At 39.6% G+C, this 22,707-nt stretch overlaps 1 protein-coding gene across 7 annotated transcripts in view; it reads right to left on the reverse strand.

Moving 5' to 3' along the window:
- The window catches only part of kcnma1a (potassium large conductance calcium-activated channel, subfamily M, alpha member 1a), a 159,262-nt gene that overhangs the window by 57,129 nt on the left and 79,426 nt on the right, over positions 1-22,707 (reverse strand). For all 7 annotated transcript variants that reach the window (XM_053621098.1, XM_053621102.1, XM_053621103.1 and 4 more), the window contains exons 3-7: positions 22,228-22,289; positions 7,679-7,772; positions 7,435-7,546; positions 1,516-1,591; positions 357-432 (exon numbers count right to left, since the gene is read on the reverse strand). In XM_053621098.1, the coding sequence (XP_053477073.1) occupies positions 357-432; positions 1,516-1,591; positions 7,435-7,546; positions 7,679-7,772; positions 22,228-22,289 (420 nt within the window). The remainder of the gene's footprint in view (positions 1-356; positions 433-1,515; positions 1,592-7,434; positions 7,547-7,678; positions 7,773-22,227; positions 22,290-22,707) is intronic.

Below are 22,707 nucleotides of genomic sequence, written 5' to 3' on the forward strand. Positions count from 1 at the left end.
CCATCTACTGTTTCCTCATATTATAGCCACCACTGAATGTGGGGCACCCAAGAAGGGTTTTATGTGCTTCAACTGAGAGAGGAACCAAACAGGTGGCTTTACTGTAGTGCAGAGTTTCTGCTGCCATCTAGTGGCACAGATGTCCCCTGGCATATCCTGATAAGGGAATAAAAAGAAAAACTGAATTTTTAGTGTCACTGCTAGGAAAAAAAAACCCTCCTACAAATTCAGAATAATTATTAATGGGATCAGATGTTTGTTCCTCTTTAATATTCTATTTATTTTGACCTACACCTGTACGCTTACTCCTTTGAAGGGGCTGAGGGGGGGTACTCTGTGTGTGTTTTCTCACTCACCAGATGAATGAATCCTGCAGCTGTGAGCCATGTGCTTATGAAGATGGAACACAGGTTCACCAGCTTGATGGAATTACTGTGAGAGACGAGAGTTACATCACACCTCTCAAAGTGAAACACATCGCACTGCCGTACAGATAAGTCAGTCATCTACTGAGCCCAACACACACATGATGAGGCTGGACATGGACGCTGCCACGTCACCTCTTGCTGGGAGCAAATACACAGGTTATCACAAAAGAACATGTCAGTTATATAACGTGATCCCCGTCTATAGCGAATCTCAGGTTTTGCTGAAGCTTTTCTGCTGTTAGTACACTCATATAACATAAATAACATCTAGCCGTTTTGCTTCTACTGGGAGAGTCGCAGTCTTAGACATTTCAGTAACATAAGGGCAGAGACTTACTTTGCCAAATGTACCCACTGGACTTTAAGAGGGGGAGGGGCGGGGGCATTTTTATATTAGGCAACTTAAATAACCTTCTACCAGTCTTCTGACAACTGAGTTCAAGTTATTTTTCCCTCTCCTGTAACATATCAGCCGAGGAAACATATCTCTCATGCCTGCTCTGTTGTGGAAGAAATCAATGAAAAGCCTGTTTTTAAAGAGCCTCAGCTCAGCTTCAGGGTTCACACTCACCACTCTTCCTGCTTTCTTACCTACAGCATGCTAAGAGGAGATACAGTGTGGAGTTAAAAAAAAGAACATGCTCCGCTAAGCTATAAACCTGACTTCTGGGATGAAGTAGTAAGTATACAGTGCTTTCTGAGAGGTGGACTAGGGATGAGCAACGAGCTCCTTGGCATGGGAGAATGAACACAGGAAATCAGGAAAGTGAGCTCGGTATAGTTTAAAGGTACAGTAAGATGACATGAATGTTAGGATAAGAAACTACTGAATGATGTAGGTACAGACAGCTATACAGTAATAAGAAGAGAACATGTACTGTGGAGTACTGAGGTAAACATTTAGAGTAGTCAGGGTGATGATCGTGATTCAGGATCAGAATATTTTGCCAAGCTTTGTGACCAGACATGTGATGAGTCAGAAGTAGGAAGTAATGTGTAACATAGAAGAAAAACAGTTTGCTACTTATTGTACCTTTAAAGTCTTACCATCACATTTCTTAGCAACAAAGGAAAATGACGGCCTTACCTTGTTTTTAAGATATTCAAAAACTGTAAAATTTCTGAGAACTGTATCAGTCTCAAGGCTCTTAGAAATCTCAGACCTGGAAAACAAGACATATAGAATTGAGATGCAATGAAATACAAGTATCAAACAGCTTTTTCAAAGCTCTTGTTCACTTTAATGCAGATGTTTAAAGTCAATATACATCACATGGGTTTAAAATTGGTTTAACTTGCTATTAACATGTTTGCATCACTCTCCCTCACAGTGATGAGCTCCAAACCAAGTAGGCACTAATTATGTTTTATATTAATTGAATATGGTTTGTATATTTCATGCACTCAATACATAAACACACTGAGTGGTAGATAAATACACTGGGTAAAAATGGAGGGGTATACAAAATGTGTGTGAACATTTAACAACACATTGGCTGTAATTTTTTTTCTTCATTTTCACAAAAACTAACAAAATTATGTGCAAAATATTCACGGTGTCATTTTTCAGTAATGTTAATGACTCATCCAGTAAGTTAATATTTCCAATTTTGTAAAATGGTTTGGTCTGTCATGGTTTTCCAGTAAGAGCTTCTAAACCCACAGAAACCTTTGCGGCAAATTACATTTTCTCTTACGTAGAGGGTCTCTGGCTATTAGATAGGTTTTTACATTTATACAATTGTATTAAAATGTCACATAAGTCGGGTGCTCGAAAAGAAGAGAAAAGAAAAAAGGGAAGAATGACTGGTTAACTCAAGTTAGTGTATGGTGAAATTTGTAAAGTAATACTGAATATCGCATTTAGTGCAATTATGTGTTACATCCATTTACATTTTGCAGGTGTGGGTTGTGTGTGTGTGTGTGTGTGTATGCATGTACGTGTTCCATGCATGTACGTGTTCCATACACATACAGTAAGTACATAGTATGTGTCGAAACAAGCTGTAAATGTATAGAAATGACATCATTCTTTCATACGTTAATGAGAGCACGGGTGTTGATGAGATGCTATTTTCAGCTCAGATCATTTAAGGTGACTGAGAATCAAAACAATGAATGTGATTATTAGCACAACCCTAATAATAGCAAAAAATGCACAACTCGTGAGTATGCAGAGTCTTACACTTATATAATAATGTTCATTGTAAGTGTAAAAGGGTTTCCTGAAATGCCACTAGGTGTTGCCATGATGGCTCCTACTTCAGTTTGCCAGTTTTATATTTCTAGGCCAGCTAGAATTATTAAACTCCGGACACAAAGAAAAAGCCAGTGAGGACACTAACATTATATCACATTTGAAGTCATGGCAGAATGAACTTATGTATGCTGCCTGGTGTGAATGCTTAATTAGCCAAAGAAAAAAGAATTCACACCCCATGGCATTAGCCATCTCCAACACTTCTCCAACTGCGATTTTCATGTAATGTAGGGAGTCTGTCACTATCTACCGAGATTTTAAGGTAGATCATGGCGTGTGTGGTTTCATAAACAGTTCTAATGATAAAAGGAATCAATAACTCTAACTCCAGGATGTATCTACTACAAGTCTGCCAAGTTTAATTTATTATTGTACAGTTTTATTAAGCAGGGAGAGGTCAAGTGTACAGAATACTGAAGTGGACTGAATGCTGCACTCATACAGTAAACAGAATGACTTTTTTAAACATAGAAAACTGCATAGAATCAATACATTAGATAAGAAAGAAATAGTAAAAAATCATCTTTAAGTAATACTGTCCTGGCTGCACAGAGAAATGACCTGTTTGTAATACTGTTTGTAACACATTGCATTCACGTGTTCTGAATACTAAATGCCACACACTTATTATTTCCATTATATCAAGTGAAGGTGAAAGAGAGAAGATAGGTATACAGCAGGGTGCCGATTAAGAAACAACATAATAGTTGTGGGGAGCACGGTGGCTTAGCGGTTAGCACATTTGCCTCACACCTCCAGGGTTGGGGGTTTGTTTCCTGCCTCTGCCCTGCGTGTCAGGAGCTTCCATGTTCTCCCTGTGCTTTAGGGGATTCCTTCTGGTACTCCGGTTGCCTCCCCTAGTCCAAAGACATGCGTAGTAGACTGATTCGCATCTCTACATTTTCTGTAGTGTAAGAATGGGTGTGTGAGTGTGCCCTGCGATGGGTTGGCACCCCATCAAGGGTGACCGTGCTTTGTACCCAGAGTCCCCTGGGATAGGCTCCAGGCTCCCCTGCAACCCTGTCTAGGATAAGCGGAAATGGATGGCTGGATGGATGGATGTAATAGATGAATTACAAGGCTGATTACATGACACCAATGCTCATCGTCATTCCGAGACACTCACATTCTTTCAGTCTCTTTCTCACATACACTCCTCACACTGCATCATACACACTAGGCTTCATAGCTTTGAAAGATTTATAACCAGACACTACAAATATCTCATTACATACAATTTTTAAGCTTCACTGAAGTGGCAGGTACTTTAGTAACACTGGAGTTGTAGAAGGAAATCCTGGGACTTCATGCAGTAGTCATGACTTTTCAGACTATGGTGCTCTACAGCATGCACCTAGGATTAGCAATAGTAGAATCTTACTGGAGACCTTAATTCTGATTTCTCCCCTAATCCTACCCCTCCAGAACATCATATCCACAAAAGCTCTGCCTCTTCAGAATGGCAAATATCCAGTCTACCTACAAGGTACTTCTAAGCTGAGATACTGCCATTCAGCTGGCAGAAAACTAGAACCAGGTGTCCACAAACGTTTTGCAGCCAGGAACCCCTCTAACTGTAAAATAAATCTTTCAGACTCAAACCCTAAGCACAGATTTAAGAGCACAATCCAACAAGATAAAGCAGTTACTGAAGATGGAGGAAAATATGAATTATTTAAATGTGTACAATAATATTTTGGTTGTTTATTCGAACCATAGAACCTTTTTATTGCTGAACCTTCCACTCACAGAACATATATTTATTAAAAAATCATTTTATCAAAAGACATTATTTATTGTCCAATTTGTTGATTTGATTTACTGAGGTATGGATGAAAAACGTTCAAATGGCCAGTAAATCTTTACTATCAAAGGACACAAAGCCAATGCAGTTTGCTGGGTCAGGCTTAGGAAACATGTGCAAAAACTACATTCATTGAGAATCTGGGCACACACTGTGTTTCATTCACATCTGGACGCTCACACACTGAGAACATGTCATATGCACCACCCCCACAGAACTCTATTTCTCAATCAGAATGAGATGAGCATTCACAACAAGGGGCTGATAATGGCGTCTGTGCCGCCTGGATTACTCCCAGCAGGCCAACAGCTACCAGAATGCACCAGGAGTAGAGCACAGAAAGATTTATACCAACAGCATAGCAGCATTGCTGAGAGACAACACAGACTGGATTAACAGCACTGCATCTAACCTCCAGGTGGCAGTGTTGCACAGCAAGTAACCTTCAAATACACAGGGAACTGAGGAAACACCCTGATTGAAGTTATAAACATGCTAAATGCATTTAAACCTGTTTTAGTGCTAAAATGAAATAATAGTTACATATAGTAATTTGCTTTACACACTGTGAGTACATTTAAGAGGCTGTATCCCAGCCTGGTATGTATATGGACCAGATATCCACCTGTGAGTAAATGTAATTACTGCCCCCCCCCCCACCCCCCACAAATTAAGTGTGGCCCACAACAAGTCAGACTGAGAGAGCATTTTTGTAAGTGGGTAGACAATACAGTAATTAGCTGGACAAAGCAAGAGACATAGGTTTCACCATTTAAACAGATCCACACAGTCCTTCTCAATTTACAACTCTTTTAGGAAGTGATGCTTGATGTTCTTCTTCAAAACCACACTTCACAGTCTATATCAGGGCACCACAAACACACATTAATACATTGGGGCAATTTATTTATTTATTTATTTATTTTTTCACCAATTAACCTAACAGCATGTTTTTTGGGAGTTGGGATGAACCCAGAGGAAACCCACATGGATTCCACACAGATAGTAACCAGAGCTCAGGATCTAACCAGGAACCTTGGAGGTGGGAGGGGTCAACATTATCCCCTGTGCCACCATGCCATCCCACATCGCACAATATTTAAGCAATACTGATATTTAGCACAACAGCACTATTGCGAGATTTCTGGTGTGATTTTTATTGAGTTTATTGCGTGATATTATACAACAGGTCTATAAACAAGAAATTAATATAGAGTAACTGACATTTCAGAAAAATATGGCCAACTATTTTATTTTTGCTCTATCAAACGAGAATAGTTCCTAATGAAGCCACAGCAGGACAGAGCGCTGTGTGTAACAACACACATACTGACTGATAGCCCATAGTGTTGTAACCATTTCAATGTAACACATTTTTACTAGAACTGAAACTGAATGTAGTGAACACAAACAAAATGAGTCATGCAAACAGTGAAATGTACCAGAGCAATTTTACTAAATATCAGCACTCTTGGACCGCTGCTTGTCCAATCAAATTAGTGAACAGGAACTAACTGTTGTATAAGCACCATTTAATATTAAAAACAAATATATAAAAAGAATTCTCCTACATACACTATTAAATAATGAGAACAATTTGTCACTTAGCTGGACACTTATTTTAATATAGCTTTTAATTGTCAACTTCTCTCCTTTTCATATGTTGACATTTTATTTGTCTTTTTATTGTCTTAACAGCAACTGGACTTGCACATCATATGTTTTAGAAAGAATTCTGCATTCAGCGCTTTTTGATTAATAGGTTTACGCAGTGTTTGGTTATTTCTCTTTATTAGAACATGTAGACTAGAGAGGATTAGACTTTTGCGCTGTGTGTTTTCAGAAGAACGAGGATGAATTACTCTTATGAAGAGAACACTTTCTAGGCTGATTATAATTTGGTTTATGATGCGAGTACGCTGCATTGGCTATTTCAGCTTATTTCATCATCTCTGAGCCTTTGATTCTCGGCTCTCGCAAATGGGTATCAGAGGGATTTATCTAGCGTGATGGTTTTACACCTTCACAGTCTTTAGGGAGAAGAGTAACATGACAAATTATTGCCTCAACTTTAAGCTTGCAATTTTTCAAGGCGATATGAATAAAACAGCACATAGCAGTTTGAGCAAGTGTTTATACATTTACTTTAGAGTTAGTTACTATATAGTTAGGTCTGTAGTGTTGCTCTTGCTAGCTGATGAGACACAGAATGAATGTAATGTGGTTGTCTGCATGTGTAGGAGTGGATCTGCTTTTTTATTTTATTTCTTGTGTACACTGCAGTGCTTTTGAGTGACAGAGTTAGTGCTCTTCTTCTTCCCCCGCCAAAAGACAGTTACTCACAGCTACACACAAATAAACAAGTGAATTTCCTCCAGTTTAGTGATATTGCACTTTTGCCTGACCAACAGGTCACTCTTAGCTTCTAAACAGAATACAAAAAAATCATTACCATCAGGGAAGCAAATAAGTGTGGAGCCATTCTGACTGATCCATTCAAACAGAAGACTGCATCTTAGTACTTCCCCTTTCCTTTCAGAACTGACCCATAGCAGTTAAACCCAGCCCAGTATCTCCTTTTCCTTTCTGCGAGTCTCTCTTCAACCTGTATGTTTGTGCTGTCATCACTAGACTCACGCACCTGTCCATTAGGTGGCATTTCTGAGCTATTCTCAGCCATTCAGGATACAGAACGTGACATCAACTCTGGTACCCAGGTGTCTAGGCTTCATTTTAATAAGACAAGCTGCCCTAACATTTGCTTTGGCCTCCTCATCACCATCATCACTCCTTCTTGTCTTCTTCCAGTCTGGTCTTTCTGTCTTTGCAGTACTGGTAGAGGCTCTGTCACCTTGGATGAGCACTGACTGTTGTCTTTAATGCTGGAGGGGGGAGAACAGGATAGAGGGGGGGGGGGTGTGTGTGTGAGAGTAGAGACTTACCCAGCCAGCTCCTGTTAAGATACACGGACACAAACACTGGGGGCACAGTAAAGAAATCCACCACAGAGTTCACCTCCAGCCAGAACCACAGCTTATCATTTGCTGCAATAAACTGGAGACAAAAAGTGAGACAGAGGGGACATCACACAAATATTAGAGAAAATTTGAATGTAATGTGTAAGATGAAGCAATTACTGGATTCCAAATGGACTGTAAAATGATCTTTACGTCTAAAAGTACTTACACGCAGACCAAAGTAGAGCAAGAAGAACACGTTGAAGGCCATGTCAATCTGTAACGTGAAGTCTTTATAGAAATTCTGACAGGACTCTATAGGGCTATGGAGAGAAAACCAATACACAAAATCAGACTTATTGGCCAAGTTCCCTTACATACAGTGACTTTGGAAAGTATTCAGATCCCTTCAGTTTTTGCATGTTTTACTGTGTTATAAAGTTAATATAAAAGGCATTAAATATACTTTTTCCCATTAATCTACAATCATAATGACGAAATGAAAACGCTTTTAGAATTGTTTATAAATTTAATTAAAAATAAACAACTGAAATATCTTGATATCTCCATTTCCTTGATGTTCTCGAAGAAAGCTCCAGTGTGCACATGACATCAGACTAGGGCAAAGGTTCACCTTTCAGCATGACAACAACCCGTAGCATACAGCCAAGACAACAGTGGAGTGGCAAGTCCCAAAAGCCAAAGACCAGACTTCTGGTGGAGAGAACTGAATATGGCAGTTCACAGGCACTCCCCATGCAATCTGATTGAGCTTGAGAGGATCTGACAGGAAGAATGGGAGAAATTACCAAAATCCTGGTGTGCATAGCCTGCAGAGACTTATCTAAGAAGTTGCAAAGCTGTAATTGCTGCCTAAGGAGCAGTTTAACAACTTATTTTTGCATTCTCATTATGGGGTACTGTGTGTAGACTGATGGCAAAAAAGTAAATGTAATCAATTTTAAATTAACTCTATAACACAGTAAAATAGGCAAAGACTGAATACTTTCCAAAAGCACTGGCTATGAAGAATTTGTCGTGGTTACAATTAGTGCTTAAAAGGACAGAACAAAGTACATGATAAAAAATAGTAACAATAAATAAATAACAAAAAAATACACAAAATATACATGATGTCTGATACAGAACATTTAATTTATGTAACTTGGAATTAACATGTAAATTTGAGGTGCAATCATTTACCATCATTCAGCCTTTGAGCTTTTACCAGAAAAGTAAATTCCTAAGTATACATCAGTCAGGACAATCAATTTACAACTTAAATGTAAGGGTTAAAACAACCGCGGACTGATTCAATTAAGTTAAAAGGTGCAGATTCATAAACAACCATTAGCTCTGGAGGTAAGGTTAATGTTGTGGTGCCCTTTCAGTGGCATTAGCATTGATCCCGTAACCAACTCTCAATTATTTATGAACTACTGAGCCTTGGAATTAATAAAAAAATGATAAAATGTAAACAGCAAAGGCACATATGACATGGTCGAATGAGCAAAGCTACAGTGCTGTGAAAAAGTATTTGATTTCTTCTGTTTTTGTGTACAGTTGGATTCAAAATTATTCAACCCCCATTGCAAATCAGGTTTACTGTCAAAATTACAGACTTTCAGCTGATTGTAATGAACAAATCAAACACAAGCAATTGAAATAGTTAAACACGACGAACGCTTCAAGTGGTTTCCCCAAATTCAACTGAATATGCAACTTATAATGATTTCTCCAGTCTCAAAATTATTCACCACCTTCATGACAAGCATCTTTACTACTTAGTAGAGCATCATTTTACTGTTATGACCTGCTGCAAACAAGATGCAAAGCCAGACACCAGCTTCTGGCAGCGTTCCTGAGGAATCTTAGCCCATTCCTCATGAGCAATGGCCTGCAGTTCAGTAATATTCTTGGGTTTGTGTGCTGAAACCGCCTTCTTCAAATCCCACCACAGATTTTCTATGGGGTTCAAGTCAGGTAACTGTAATGGCCCTGTAGAATAGTCCAGGACGACTTTATGCAACCAAGCCTTGGTGGAATTTGAGGTATGCTTGGGATCATTGTCCTGTTGGAAGAGCCAATGATTCCCAAGCTTCAGCTTCCTCACAGACGGTATGACGTTTTCTCTGAGGATATCCTGATACTTCAATGAATCCATCTTACCCTCCACACGCTGCAGGTTTCCAGTGCCAGCGGATGAAAAGCAGCCCCAGAGCATCACCGAGCCTCCACCATGCTTGACTGTGGACAGAGTGTTCCGTCTTCATTCTTCTTTCTCCTGACATATCGCTGATCCATTGTGCCGAAAAGTTCCAAAAGTTCTTGTGCTTTTAGATCAGTAGTGGTGTACGCCTTAGAGCTCTGGCATGGAAACCTTCTGCATTTATTTAGTACGCACCATACTGTGCTCACTGAAACCTCAGTGCCTGTTGCCACCAAGTCTTGCTGCAGGTCTTTTGCAGTCACTCGAGGGTTTTTCACAACCTGCCTTCTCAGAAATCTGGTTGCAGCTGTTGATAGCTTCCTTTTTCTGCTCCATCCATGTCGTGTACACTCAACAAACCCCTAGCCAGTTCCGGTATTTCATGTGTTCCAGCTCAAGCACACCTGTGCAACTAATGAAGCCCTTGATTAGTTGCATCAGGTGTGCTTGAGACAACACCCGTTTTGCATACTTGTGCTGTTGTGAGGGACTCTATTCAGTTGAGTTGAATAATTTAGTTGAATTTGGGAAACCCACTTGAAGCATTTGTTGTGTTGAATAATTTCAATTGCTTTTGTTTGATTTGTTCATTTGCAAACAGCTGAAAGTCTGTAAGTTTTGACAATAAACCTGATTTGCAATGGGGTTGAATAATTTTGATTGCAACTGTATATCTCATACTAAATAGTTTTAGATCTTCAAACGAAATACAACATAAAATAAAGGCAACCTGAGTAAACACACAATAGTTTTAATTTATTCATTTTTTATCGAAGCAAAAAAAAAGTTATGTAACACCTATTACCCATGTGATAATCTAATTGCCCCCTTAAACTTAAATTCTGGCTGTGCCACCTTTAGCAGCAATAACTGCAAGAAAACGCTTTCAATAACTGGAGCTCAGTCTTTCACTTACTTCTAGGACTAGGACTTACTCCTATGCTTTGGATCCTTGTCTTGCTGCAGAATCCAGTTGCAAGATTTTCCATTTGGAGATAATTAGGGCTGTGATGGTGGCCATGACAACCGCACCACCATGGTGGTAGTTTGCCACCATGGTGGTGGAGTGCCACCTGCGGTAGTGTCATATCACATGCCACGTTAATGTTTCTGCTTGAGTGGGCACTATGACAAGTACAAAGTACACTGTTTTGTATACAAGTGTAGTAATAACAGTTGCAATATTCATTTTTATTTATAGCCTATCATATAGCGGGAGATTTTATATTAATACACAAATTACATAATCATAATCAAACGCCTTATATGGTGTTGTCTGTTAGTTTGGCGCAGGTGTGTTTGAGCGCCGCAAAATCCAGTCAGTCGAATTCTGCTATTTCACTTCGGGTTCTGCCGCTGCGATGGATCTTGTTGGGAAACCAAATATTACATCGTAGATCTGGGAACATTTTGGATTCTTGCCTAAGGAGAGAGGTGAACCAATAAATTTGGATAAAGCCATATGTCAGCTTTGTGGGGAAAGAATGTGTGTTAAAACAACACTCTCAGGAGCCATCTCCAGGCATGTCACTCAGCAGCATTTTTTATTTTATTTAATATTTTGATTTTTATCAGATTATTTAGGTTACCATGCTACTGGTATTTCTTTCAAAGTTTTATAGGTTTATGGTATACTACACTTGTAAAAGAAATAAAGTATTCATCAGAGAAACTTGCGACTGTGTTTCACTCCATCTCTTTCTTATCCACTTCTTGTCCTCTCCCCTTGCGGGTCAATCACAATACAGTATCTCACAGCGCCCTCAGGCTGTTTCTCATTGCAACAAGACAACACGGCTGTATTCAGTTGTTTCACTGATGGAAGTGCAACAATAAAGCTTTATTGAATTGTTTTTATATTTACGTTATTATTTAATTTATGTCTATAAAATGATATATATATACACCCTATTATTATATTATAGCGTGATATAAATTTCACCACTCACCATGGTGGTTTGCTCATTAACCACTGCAGTGGTGAAAAGCTGCCACCATCACAGCCCTAGAGATAATGGTGGTTAAGACTGTGGTTCTTTAGAGTCCCAGAGCCTTTGAAATAGCTTTGTAACCCTTATCAGACTGAAGTATTTCAATGACCTTCTTCCTCATCATTTCTGGAATTTCTTTCATATTTGGCATAGTGTGTTACTGGGTAAGACCTTTTAACCAACATGCTATTGAAAAAGTTCTATTTAAGTGTTGATCTGATTGAACAGGGTTTGCAGTAATCAGGCCTGGTTGCGTCTAGTCCAGCTGAACCCCATTATGAATGCTGTTTCATAGATTTGGGGAATTAGTAACAAATACATTTTCACACAGACCCAGTTGATACTGGATAACTTTTTGTCTTAATAAATAACATTATCATTTAAAAACTGTATTTTGTGTTTATTCAGATTGCCTTTGTTTTACCCTAGATTTTGTTTTAATTTCCGAAACAATTTAGCATGAGATATACATAAAAACAGAAGAAATCAAATACTTTTTCACTGCACTGTGTTTATATATTTTTTTCTTCACTGGTTTAGCATTTAGCTTTGACATGTTTTGCAAGTCTTTTTTGGCTGATATACACTCACTGAGCACTATATTAGGAACACCTGTACACCTAATCTATGACTAATAGAACACCTTAGGGATGTTGTAGAACAGGAGATTCACAGCATGAAAGTGCACCTGAAAATCTGCAGGAATGTCAACATGGACCAGAATCTCAAAGGAATTTTTCCAACATCTTGTGGAATACATGATATGAAGAATTGGGGCTGTTTTGAGAGCAAAGGAAGGTCCTACCCAGTATTAGTACAGTGTTCCTAATTATGTGCTCAGTGAGCGCATAAACTAACTTTAGGTCATTCTTTACCGTATGCCTACTAATCGCTTTCTGAGGAAAAAGATAACACTTTAACATTTGTAATTATTCACCTAGTAACCCTCAGACATGTCACATAGTGGTAGATGCTTTTACATACACATGTAGCCTCCTGCAGGCAGTGCGCCATTTGGTCTGAGCTGTACATGCCTTATAGCACAATTCTGCTCCCATTTCACAATAACGTGACCTGCTGACCTTCAGCCTAGATAAACGTCAGCAGGAGAATACTTGTAGACGAAAACTCAGAGCTGAAGGGTGAACACTATAGTATAGAAAGTGTGCTTCCCAGACAGTTGATTCTATAGCTGTCACAGTGAAAGAGCGCCCTGCTAACTGTTTATGCAAATATGTCATGGAAACAGAAATAATGCAATGATCGGTGATTGCAAAAGACATCTCTGTGTAAGTGTAAACTAGGAAACACAAAGACCCTCGTTCAGAGAAGCACTGTCACTACACAGTGTCACATGGTGTCCAGGCAGAATAGACCAGGAACTCGGCTTACGTAAGCCACCTCCTTCAATGCTGTCCCAGCACAAGAACCTGGACAATTTGTCTTCCACGGGCTTTATATAAAACACGGCTGATTTCAGGTCAAGTGAAGAATGCTGGGGGACAGCGCAGCGGATGGGCTGAAACCTGCACAGATGCTCCCGTAACGCTCGTCCTTACACTAGGTGGCCTCGGGCCTCTATTTCTGCTGCCAAAAGTGTGACACTGTGTGTGAGGTGTTGACACCCAGGGAATCGTGTGTCCTGTTTAAATGCCTTTCTCAGCTCCACAGAACATTTTAAACAGCAAATAAATATTCAATGTTTACAACTATTTAACAATGTGCACAATATTTACTGTAAGTCTGAACCATTTAAAAGAAGGCAGCAGGCCAAAACAAACTGATAATGGCACTGGGAGGAGCAGGGCATCACGGAGAGGTGACCCCAGGCCCGAGCAAGCCCCTGTGCAAGAGAGAAAGAGAGAGTTGTTCCTGAAGGCAATAGAACCAACTTAATACAGCAGTGAGTGATTTAGGTCAAGGCACCATTTTTATAATAGGTATGCTGTAGCACCTGCAAGGGTACCAGACGTATACAACCTCAGTTGGGACCCTAAAAATACTGTAGCCTCTGTGCTTTGATTCTCCCTGAAGCACTCTCTGCATGTGGTTCACTTAAAGGAGAAAACACACAAAGCATTGCTCATCGAGGAGATTAGAAGATGAAAGACTAAGGAGAGCAGCTTACTGTACTAATGTACTGTAGCTACCATACAACATGACAGCCCAGTGCTCACAATGCCTATCATGTTAAACCTTTAGATCTGCAGTGTAGATGTACGGTATCCTCACAGAACACACACAAGAATGTAACAGAGTACAAATACTGTACATTACTCTGAATGAACAGATAATGTGTTTTAAACTGATACGGATAAAAAAAAAAAAGAGGTACATTGTTTGGGTTTTTTCGTATTCTCTTTCCTCAGTGGTTTGTTCCAGTAGCCTGACCTAAACACTGCTTGACTGAGTGCCAAAATCAAACCACATTACCATACACCTTGAAAAATCATACAAGCATTATAAGGAACTGCTGCTTGTAGGAAACCAGTTTGACTAGCAGCACCACTGTGTCCCAGCTTCATAGTACATCTGACAGCATGTCCAGCAAATGTTTCTGGTCTTTATGGAACGTAACAAACCCAAAAATGAAAGTAAATCTGATTTAAAAATATATATATTATTAGGTGGCTATTGTTGTGAATTATAAACAACAGTTTCCTGCTTTGGGAAAGACATCATTCTTATGAGAGACATGATGAATAGTGATAGGATTCACATTTTAAAAAAAAATAATAATTAATTGTTTTTGGCCATGCCCACTTCCTGCTCAAATCTGAGATATAGATAATATTATGTTACACTCCATCCTCACACACACAAACCCATTAAGCTGCAAGCTACAAATCTCTCATGTACAGAGCTCTCTTTTCATGTAAATTGATTACACGTTTTATACAGCAGAGGAAAATTAAATGTCCTTTATCTCTTTATTGATTGAGGCTTGCATGGAGCCAAGGTACTCATCTCTGCTTTGCAGAAGTTCTGTGTCCCACAGTTCTGCTTCACTGATAAGAGCCTGGCACTGCAGAGAGTTTTTTTCTGAGTCAGCACTGCTGCGTTTCTTTCCGGTGAATAACTTAAGGAACATGACTTCCAGACTTCTCTATTGAGACCGGAGGCACACTATAGCAAATGATCATGTAAAGTCAAGATCATGCAAAGATCAGTGCATATTTCCTAAACATGAAGAACATCTCTACCTATCTGAATTCCTTCAGTCTAACCATTTGCTCACTCTCCTTCCTCCAGTGAGTTTGAGCGTAAATATCATGCTCCTAGTGTGTGGGAGATGTAAAAGCACAGGGATGCTCCACCAGTGTTTAACTATGTGTATTATTCATCCCTGCATTGCAGCAGCAGCATGAGTCTTTTAAAGAGCAGCCATGCTCACATTTATAAATACAGCACAAGTGGGACACAAATAAAGGCATTCCTTGAAGGAGAGCCTCGCTGCTGTTGGCCTACATACAGTATATCTGTTTTCATTGTGCAGACTGAGCTAAAAGAGACCCCATGGCCAAGGGGTGGGATGTACCATTATGAATACTGAAATGAGACAAAAGATTTCCTAACAAAATTTACCACAACACAACTCTTTATATCTCTTTACCATATTTATATCCACTACAGATGTTAATTGTACTACACAGTATATGCCAGTGAAAAAAGAAGTGCATCTATAGGACTGCAACAGCATAATGTGAGTAAATGCATGTACTGTCCAAGGCCAGGCTATGCAGGAATGGTATTGTGTAATAGCTTGTATTCATTCACAGGACCAAATATAAGCAACAGGCTTACTTACAGATCTTTTTGGCATTTAATTAGAATAATGTGTGCATCCAAATTATTTGTGAACAAATTTTGCAGATTGACAAAACAAAAAATACAGTTGTGAATCATGTTTCATGTATTAATATTTCATTTATAGATTAAGCCTCATTTATCAAACTGGATACAAACGTGCACAGGCGCATTTGCACAAAATATGTGGTATTCATAAAAATGCTGTTCTTTCATAGCGTTCGTATCCTACAAGAGCTCCTGAGTTTGTGTAAATACACATATAAGGAGAGTAACTAATGTGAAGCTCAATCATTAGGCTTCTGATCAAATAATTGGCATGGGTTAATAAAATTTTCTATACATATTGCATTGGAAAGTTTAAATTGCTTTGTTGTTTTAATTACACACTCATTTTATGAATGCCTTGTGACTCATTAATGACTTGGAAGAAAGAAATTCAAAAGAAACCAATAAATGAACATATGCCATATAAAAAGTAGAAGAGTTGCAGCATGCCTAATGGTAGCTGATGCGCTGCTGTGGCTGAGCTGCAATACTGGAAGGTTTAACACCCTCCTCTGCCCTTAGGTGGAGCTCTTCCATCGTTCAGTCATCATTTTTCTTATTTTTCTGCTCTGTGTGTGCTTTGCCTTTTATGGAGTTTTGTTGGCGTCACTAAATGTAAATCAACTGTGCTGTGAATGCATTGGGTAATTTATAGCATGTATCAACATACTCATATGAGCAGGAAGAAAATCAGCATTCCCAGATTTGGGTCTATGTGGAAGGAAATTTTACTTTGGTTTAGCCACGAAAACTTTTACACGCAACGTTTCCACACAACTTTACTAAAACACTGATAAATGAGGCCCAGTGATTCCATATTCTGAGGTGTCTGTTATCACAGGTGTCTGGCATTACACACTTAAACATGTTCAATTAAATAAAAGAACGAAATTGTTCGGCTGTAGTTTCACTGTGCCACTTCACCACCCACACCAACAATGAACAAAAACAATCCCTGATCAACACACTGCCATATCTATCCTCTTTTTCCAGTGAACAGCATGCTTTTGAGATATCCAAACATGATCATGCCTATGCCTCTATCTGGAGAGGATGCTGTTTGGCCACCAGAGAGGGCTGTGTATCCACTGAGCTGTGTAAACCTCGCTGTGAGGTAAACATGGCCACTGAAGCGGGAATAAAGACTCATCTTTGCCCTCCCCACTGCAGCCAGTGCAGCATTTTATCCTACATCAAATTCAGAGTTACCTTAGGCAGCATTTTGTGAAAATCACTCAAAATATCATCTCATATTTTCAGATGGCCTTTTTCATGGACCATTACTTTGTGTATTTGAACACCAATGGCAGTTTGGCATATGCCATGTTTCTTTTTTTATTTTTATTTTGGACATTCTGTATATACTGAGAAGTAAACAGAAATAAGAAAAGTTATTTGATAGTGCCATAAAGGATGATTTGATAAAAGATGATCTGTTACAAACTCAGGGTGTAACTCATGCCAGCAGCAGAGGTCAGTTAATGAGTGCAAGCACAGATGGCACACAGAGTGAGAAGGTGTGTGTTGTTTACACACATCTCTGTGGTGAAAACAGTAGGGGAAGAGGGTTTAGCTGCCATGGTGCTGGACTGTGATGAGGAACCTTAGAGCTTCGGTCTGTTCTGATCATTAGAAAAGGTCCCAACATTCACCACTGCTGCCATTGCCTGATTTGGAGCTGACCAGGTGAAGGGTTAAGAAGGATCATGTGAAGTGTCCTAGTTTGAACCTTAAACAAATGAGAGCACAGACAAGACGCAACACACAAGCTGGTGCTCCCACAAAAGATTGAGATACTATTAAATGATATACATTTTCCCCACCCTTAAACCCTCACAGCAAAAGCATTTCCCAAAAACTCACAGCCACTGATTAAAAGGCTGTCTGTTGATCATATCACCAACAGCTCTGTCTCTATTCTTAGCCTCCCCAGTGTAAAAATTAGACCAGAGAATAGCATATAATTCAATCACAAAGCTAAACACACACCAAAGACATTAGCACAGCACAGCATGTCAGATCTCAGACAAGATCCTTGACGAAGACCAGAAATGACATTAGTTCTCAGGATAGGCTCCACTATAATCCTACTTATCAGCAAGTGTCTGCGCGGAAACTCAGGCCATCAGCACCGGAGCCAACATTAAAAACACTACATGGTTGTTTCATCATCTGCTTTAATAATCTGCTGTTAGCCTATATTTAAAAAAGACAAACTTAAAATTAAAGAAACTTCTCACAACTAGCAATGTAATATTATAGACCAGATCCCACAGTGACTGTGTGCTTATATATTACACTCACCAGCCACTTTATTAGGAACATCTATAAACCTGCACTTTCATATAATTATCCATTTTGTGACAGCAGGGCAATGTATAAAATCTTACTGATGCAGGGCTTCCGATAATGTTCACATCTAACATCTGAATGGGAAAAATTTTTATCTCAGGGACTTTGACCGTACCCTGGTTGTTGGTGCCAGAAAGGCTGGTTTGAGTATTTCAGATACCGCTGATCTCCTGGGATACACTAAACTCTGGAGTCTCTGGAGCTTACACAGAATGGTGTGAAAAACAAAAAACATCCAGTCATCGGCAACTCTGCAGGTGGAGATGCCTTGGTGATGAGAGAGGCCACAGGAGAATGGCCAGACTGGTTGGAGCTGACAGAAAAGCTATGGTAACTCAAATAACCACTATTTAAAATCATGGGGAGCAGAAAAAACATCTCAGAATGCACAACAAATAAAACTTTGAAGCAGATGGCTACAAAAGCAAAAGACAACATCGGGGTTCAAGCCGGTCAGCCAAGAACAGGAATCTGAGGCTATAGTGGGCACAGACCGGAAAAATGTAGCCTGGTCTGATGCAGATTTCTGCTGTAACATGCAGAAGGTAGGGTCAGAATGTGGCATAAACATTATGAATCCATGGACTTATCCTGTCTTGTTCCAACAGTTCAGGTTAGTGCTGTAGGTGTGGGGAATGGTTTCTTCACACACATTGGGTCTCTTAATACCAATCAATCATTGTTTGAATGCCACAGCCTATATAGGAAAATATGAAAATATTAGATGTGAAATTCAGGCTATTAAATTAAAACCAGACAGTATTATAACTAACCCTATAAATATCAGGTCAATGTTTAGAATGTTAGCTACATTAATCTCTTCAGAGAATTCATCAACTTGCATACTAGATCCTGTACCTACACGTTTGAACTGCTATTAAATATAATCAATTCTTCCCTTAGCACTGGCTATGTACCTAAATCACTTAAATTAGCAACTATTAAACCCCTGATTAAAAAACCTGACCTTGACCCCTCTCAACTGTCCAGCTATAGACCTATATCAAATCTCCCCTTCATTTCCAAGATCTTAGAAAAGGTTGTAGCACGGCAGTTATGCTCGTACCTACATAGGAATAATATCCATGAAATGTATCAGTCAGGATTTAGACCTCATCATAGCACAGAGACAGCGTTAGTTAAAGTAATAAACGACCTACTACTGGCCTCTGATCAGGGTTGTGTCTCGCTGCTTGTGTTACTTGACCTTAGTGTAGCTTTTGATACTAGAGATCATACTATTCTCCTTGATAGATTAGAAAATGTTGTTGGCATTAAGGGAAGGGGGAAGAGCTTTCTCTTATAGAGCCCCACAGTTATGGAACAGCCTTCCAATTACTGTTCAGGACTCAGACACAGTCTCAGTGTTTAAGTGTAGGCTTAAAACGTATTTGTTTACTCAAGCCTACCCTGACTAGACTTTCTGTTACGCTAAGCATAGTCCTAATAATCTTTTATCTCCCTCTCACCTTCTGTTGAGCCACATACGATTTTATGGAGATACTAGAGATCCAGATCCTTTCTGCTCTCCGGACCTGCCTGATCTGTTTCAGATGTCCTACCTCTGGATGGAGCTCTCATCTACTCCAATTCCAGATTGCTGGGACTACGGCTGCTTCTAAGGCCAAACAGACTTCATATAAAACCATAATGAACTTTTTCCCACTATCTGTTGTTACCCAGATGAGGATGGGTTCCCTTCTGAGTCTGGTTCCTCTCAAGGTTTCTTCCTCTTAACATCTTAGGGAGTTTTTCCTTGCCACCGTCGCCACCGGCTTGCTCAACTGGGATAAATTCGCAGTTTTAATATTTGTATACCGTGTTTATATATTTCTGCAAAGCTGCTTTGAGACAATGTCTATTGTAAAAAGCGCTATACAAATAAAATTGAATAAGTTTTGTTGCTAAACACGTGCACCAATTATGACCACAATTTACCCATCTTATAATGGCTACTTCAAACACGACAACACACCATGTCACAAAGTTGTGTAAAACTGGTTTCATGAACATGACAATGAGTTTAGTGCACTTCAGTGGACTCCCCAGTCACCAGATCTGAATCCAACAGAGCATCTTTGGAATGTGGTTAAATGGGAGATTCACAGCATGAACATGCAGTTGGCAAATCTGCAGCAAATCTGTCAGTATGGACCAGAATCTCAGAGGAATGCTTCCAACACCTTGTGGTATCCATGCCACAAGGAACTGAGGCTGTTCTGAGGGCAAAGTAAGGAATACTCAGTATTAGTATGATGTTCCTAATAAAGTGATGCCAGATTTAGTTTGTTGTTGATGTTGATCGTGTCCTAACCCTGGCATTATTATCCATCAGGGCTTCCTGTATGCTGTCTGAGGAAGTTTGCTCAGCAACAGGCCCAGAGGCAGTCACTTTATCTGTCCCATTAAACACAACACTCTGTACACAATGAGAATTATTTCAACACTCGCCCACAGCTTCGATGAAAACTACATGTTGGTTTCCATCCATTCTGATGAAAATCTAAAGTAGTGCTTATAGCATGGCCCTATTGTAATTTACCTCCAGAGGAAACAACCCAGAGGGGACACCGGTAATTACACAGCAGCTGTATTAGTATTAGTCACACAAACACTGCTGATGGTATGAGTCCTTGAGCCACAGTAAATGGTTAAGTAATACTACAAAAGTATAGATATTCCTTGGAAACTTTTTTTCTTGTTTTGATTGATTACATCAATTTAAATATGTCAAACGACCTCACAATCCATGAAGACAAGACTATTTCATTACTTAACAACTGGGCATGGTTTAAAGCAAATGGGTTCATGACTTTAGCAGGTTGGTCACACAAGGCTAATTGACAGTCATTAAACATTAATGCAAAACTACTGTAAATAAGAAAACTTTGGATAAAGAATATTAAAGATAGGTATAACTTTTCCCCAAACTCATCCTTTAGGCTTTACGGTATAAAAGCAGGGGCGGCACCATTTCTAGATGGTAACAAATCCTAGCTGGCAACAGTAAAACAGAATTTAACCACAAAAGCCCTAGCAAATGTCAGATAAGACAGCTATTGTTCTTTTTAGATGTGCGCCAAGCACTAGTAAGAAAACAGCAAGGCAAACATTCAATGTGATTGCTACTTAATACTAAGAAGCACCTCCATTATTTTAATGACCAAAGCTCAAAATACCAAGCCTTGTGAATTCACACAAAAGTTCAACTAGATAAAGTAGGCATGAAGTGAAAGTAATCGCTACCAGCTTCCTTTACACCTCAGTGAACCGTCTTTTCTGTTGGGTGAATTTTATTCTCATTTGGTCCTACTGTTGATTTATCTGAAAAAGCAGGAAAAATGTACTTTATAGGTATCTCCTGTTAAACTAGAGAGGTTGGCAACTCTCTTAAACGTAAGACAAAAAAAGTACACCAAGTACCTAAAGTTGTATGTGACATTTTAATTTTCATTTGTAGGGCTATTTCAGACCCCCTGGTTTAGTAAGGTAGGTTTCAGCATATACAGATGTTGAACAAGACTGGCCATTTGTCTTGCGCTTGGACACAATATCACTAGTCAGAAAGATAGTACTATAACTCCATCTCCCTTGGCATCCCTTCATGTCTATGCAAGTGTTCAATCCTCCAGGTTGTGGTATTGAGTCTGAATTGACGGACTCATTGCTTCCCCAAGGCAGGATGACAGCAGGCACAGAGCATAAGGAAACATGAGTTCCATTTGCACGCAGTGCTACCTGGTTGCCTGGGCAACAGCTGGGCAAAGGAAGACTGTGCTTGTCTCTAAGGATTATGGGGGATGGGAGGAGATGGCACCAGGGATTTTCCACGTAATGTAACCATGGAAACTGACTCACTTGGCTTCCATTGACAAAATAATCACGCTACCCGGGGCTGGATTTATTTTGCAATGGGACCAGAACAAAGATCGGGAATTCTTTAATGGTGCACTTTGCATAACAGACAATTGAGGGATCATTAAAATGTATCATTATCTACATGGGAAAATAGTATCCTGGTACAGATGAATGTGCCCACCTGTGCTCTGTGCTGGCACAATAAGCCAGTGAATTCTCCATTAGCATAGGTCTTACAGCACATGGGAAAATATTCATTCACGAGTCATAAGACCTTTTAAGGAAAGATAAGATGCGCCCGAAAATTTGACCAAAGGAAATCTGCATGCTGGCCAGTAAACAAGTACAAGAACATGGGCCTTCTCCTCAGGGGAAACTAAACTCGTATTTGGTTTAAAATAAGAATTGAATTAATAATGCCCATCTGTTGTGCAGTGTAAAATTTATTAGATGTTGGCAATTGTAGAAATTGGAATCCCAAAGAGATGCCAACTAGAAAAGTGTAATACTCACTCAGACGAGTCTATGAAGTATATTCCAAGGGCTCCGATACTGAGAGCAAAGACTAACACCACCTGGACAGACAGAAGAGAGAGAAATCATTAGATGTTCCAATGAGATTTTTGCATCAGCATGCATAAGGATTTAATAACAGTGTTGATAATATTACATTAGTGGATATATTCTATCCATCCATTTTCTATACCAATTATCCTACTGGGTCGCGGGGAACCTGGAGCCTATCCCAGGGAGCATCGGGCACAAGGAGGGGTACACCCTGTGCAGGGCACAATCAAATACACATTCACACACTATAGACACTTTGGACATGCCAATCAGCCTACCATGCATATCTTTGGACTGGGGGAGGAAACCGGAGTACCCGGAGGAAACCCCAAAGCACGGGGAGAACATGCAAACTCCGCACACGTAGGGCAGCGGCGGGAATCGGACACCTGACCCTGGAGGTGTGAGGTGAATGTGCTAACCACT

The sequence above is a fragment of the Ictalurus furcatus genome, chromosome 3 (genome assembly GCF_023375685.1).
Source record: "Ictalurus furcatus strain D&B chromosome 3, Billie_1.0, whole genome shotgun sequence".
Lineage (NCBI taxonomy): Eukaryota > Metazoa > Chordata > Actinopteri > Siluriformes > Ictaluridae > Ictalurus > Ictalurus furcatus.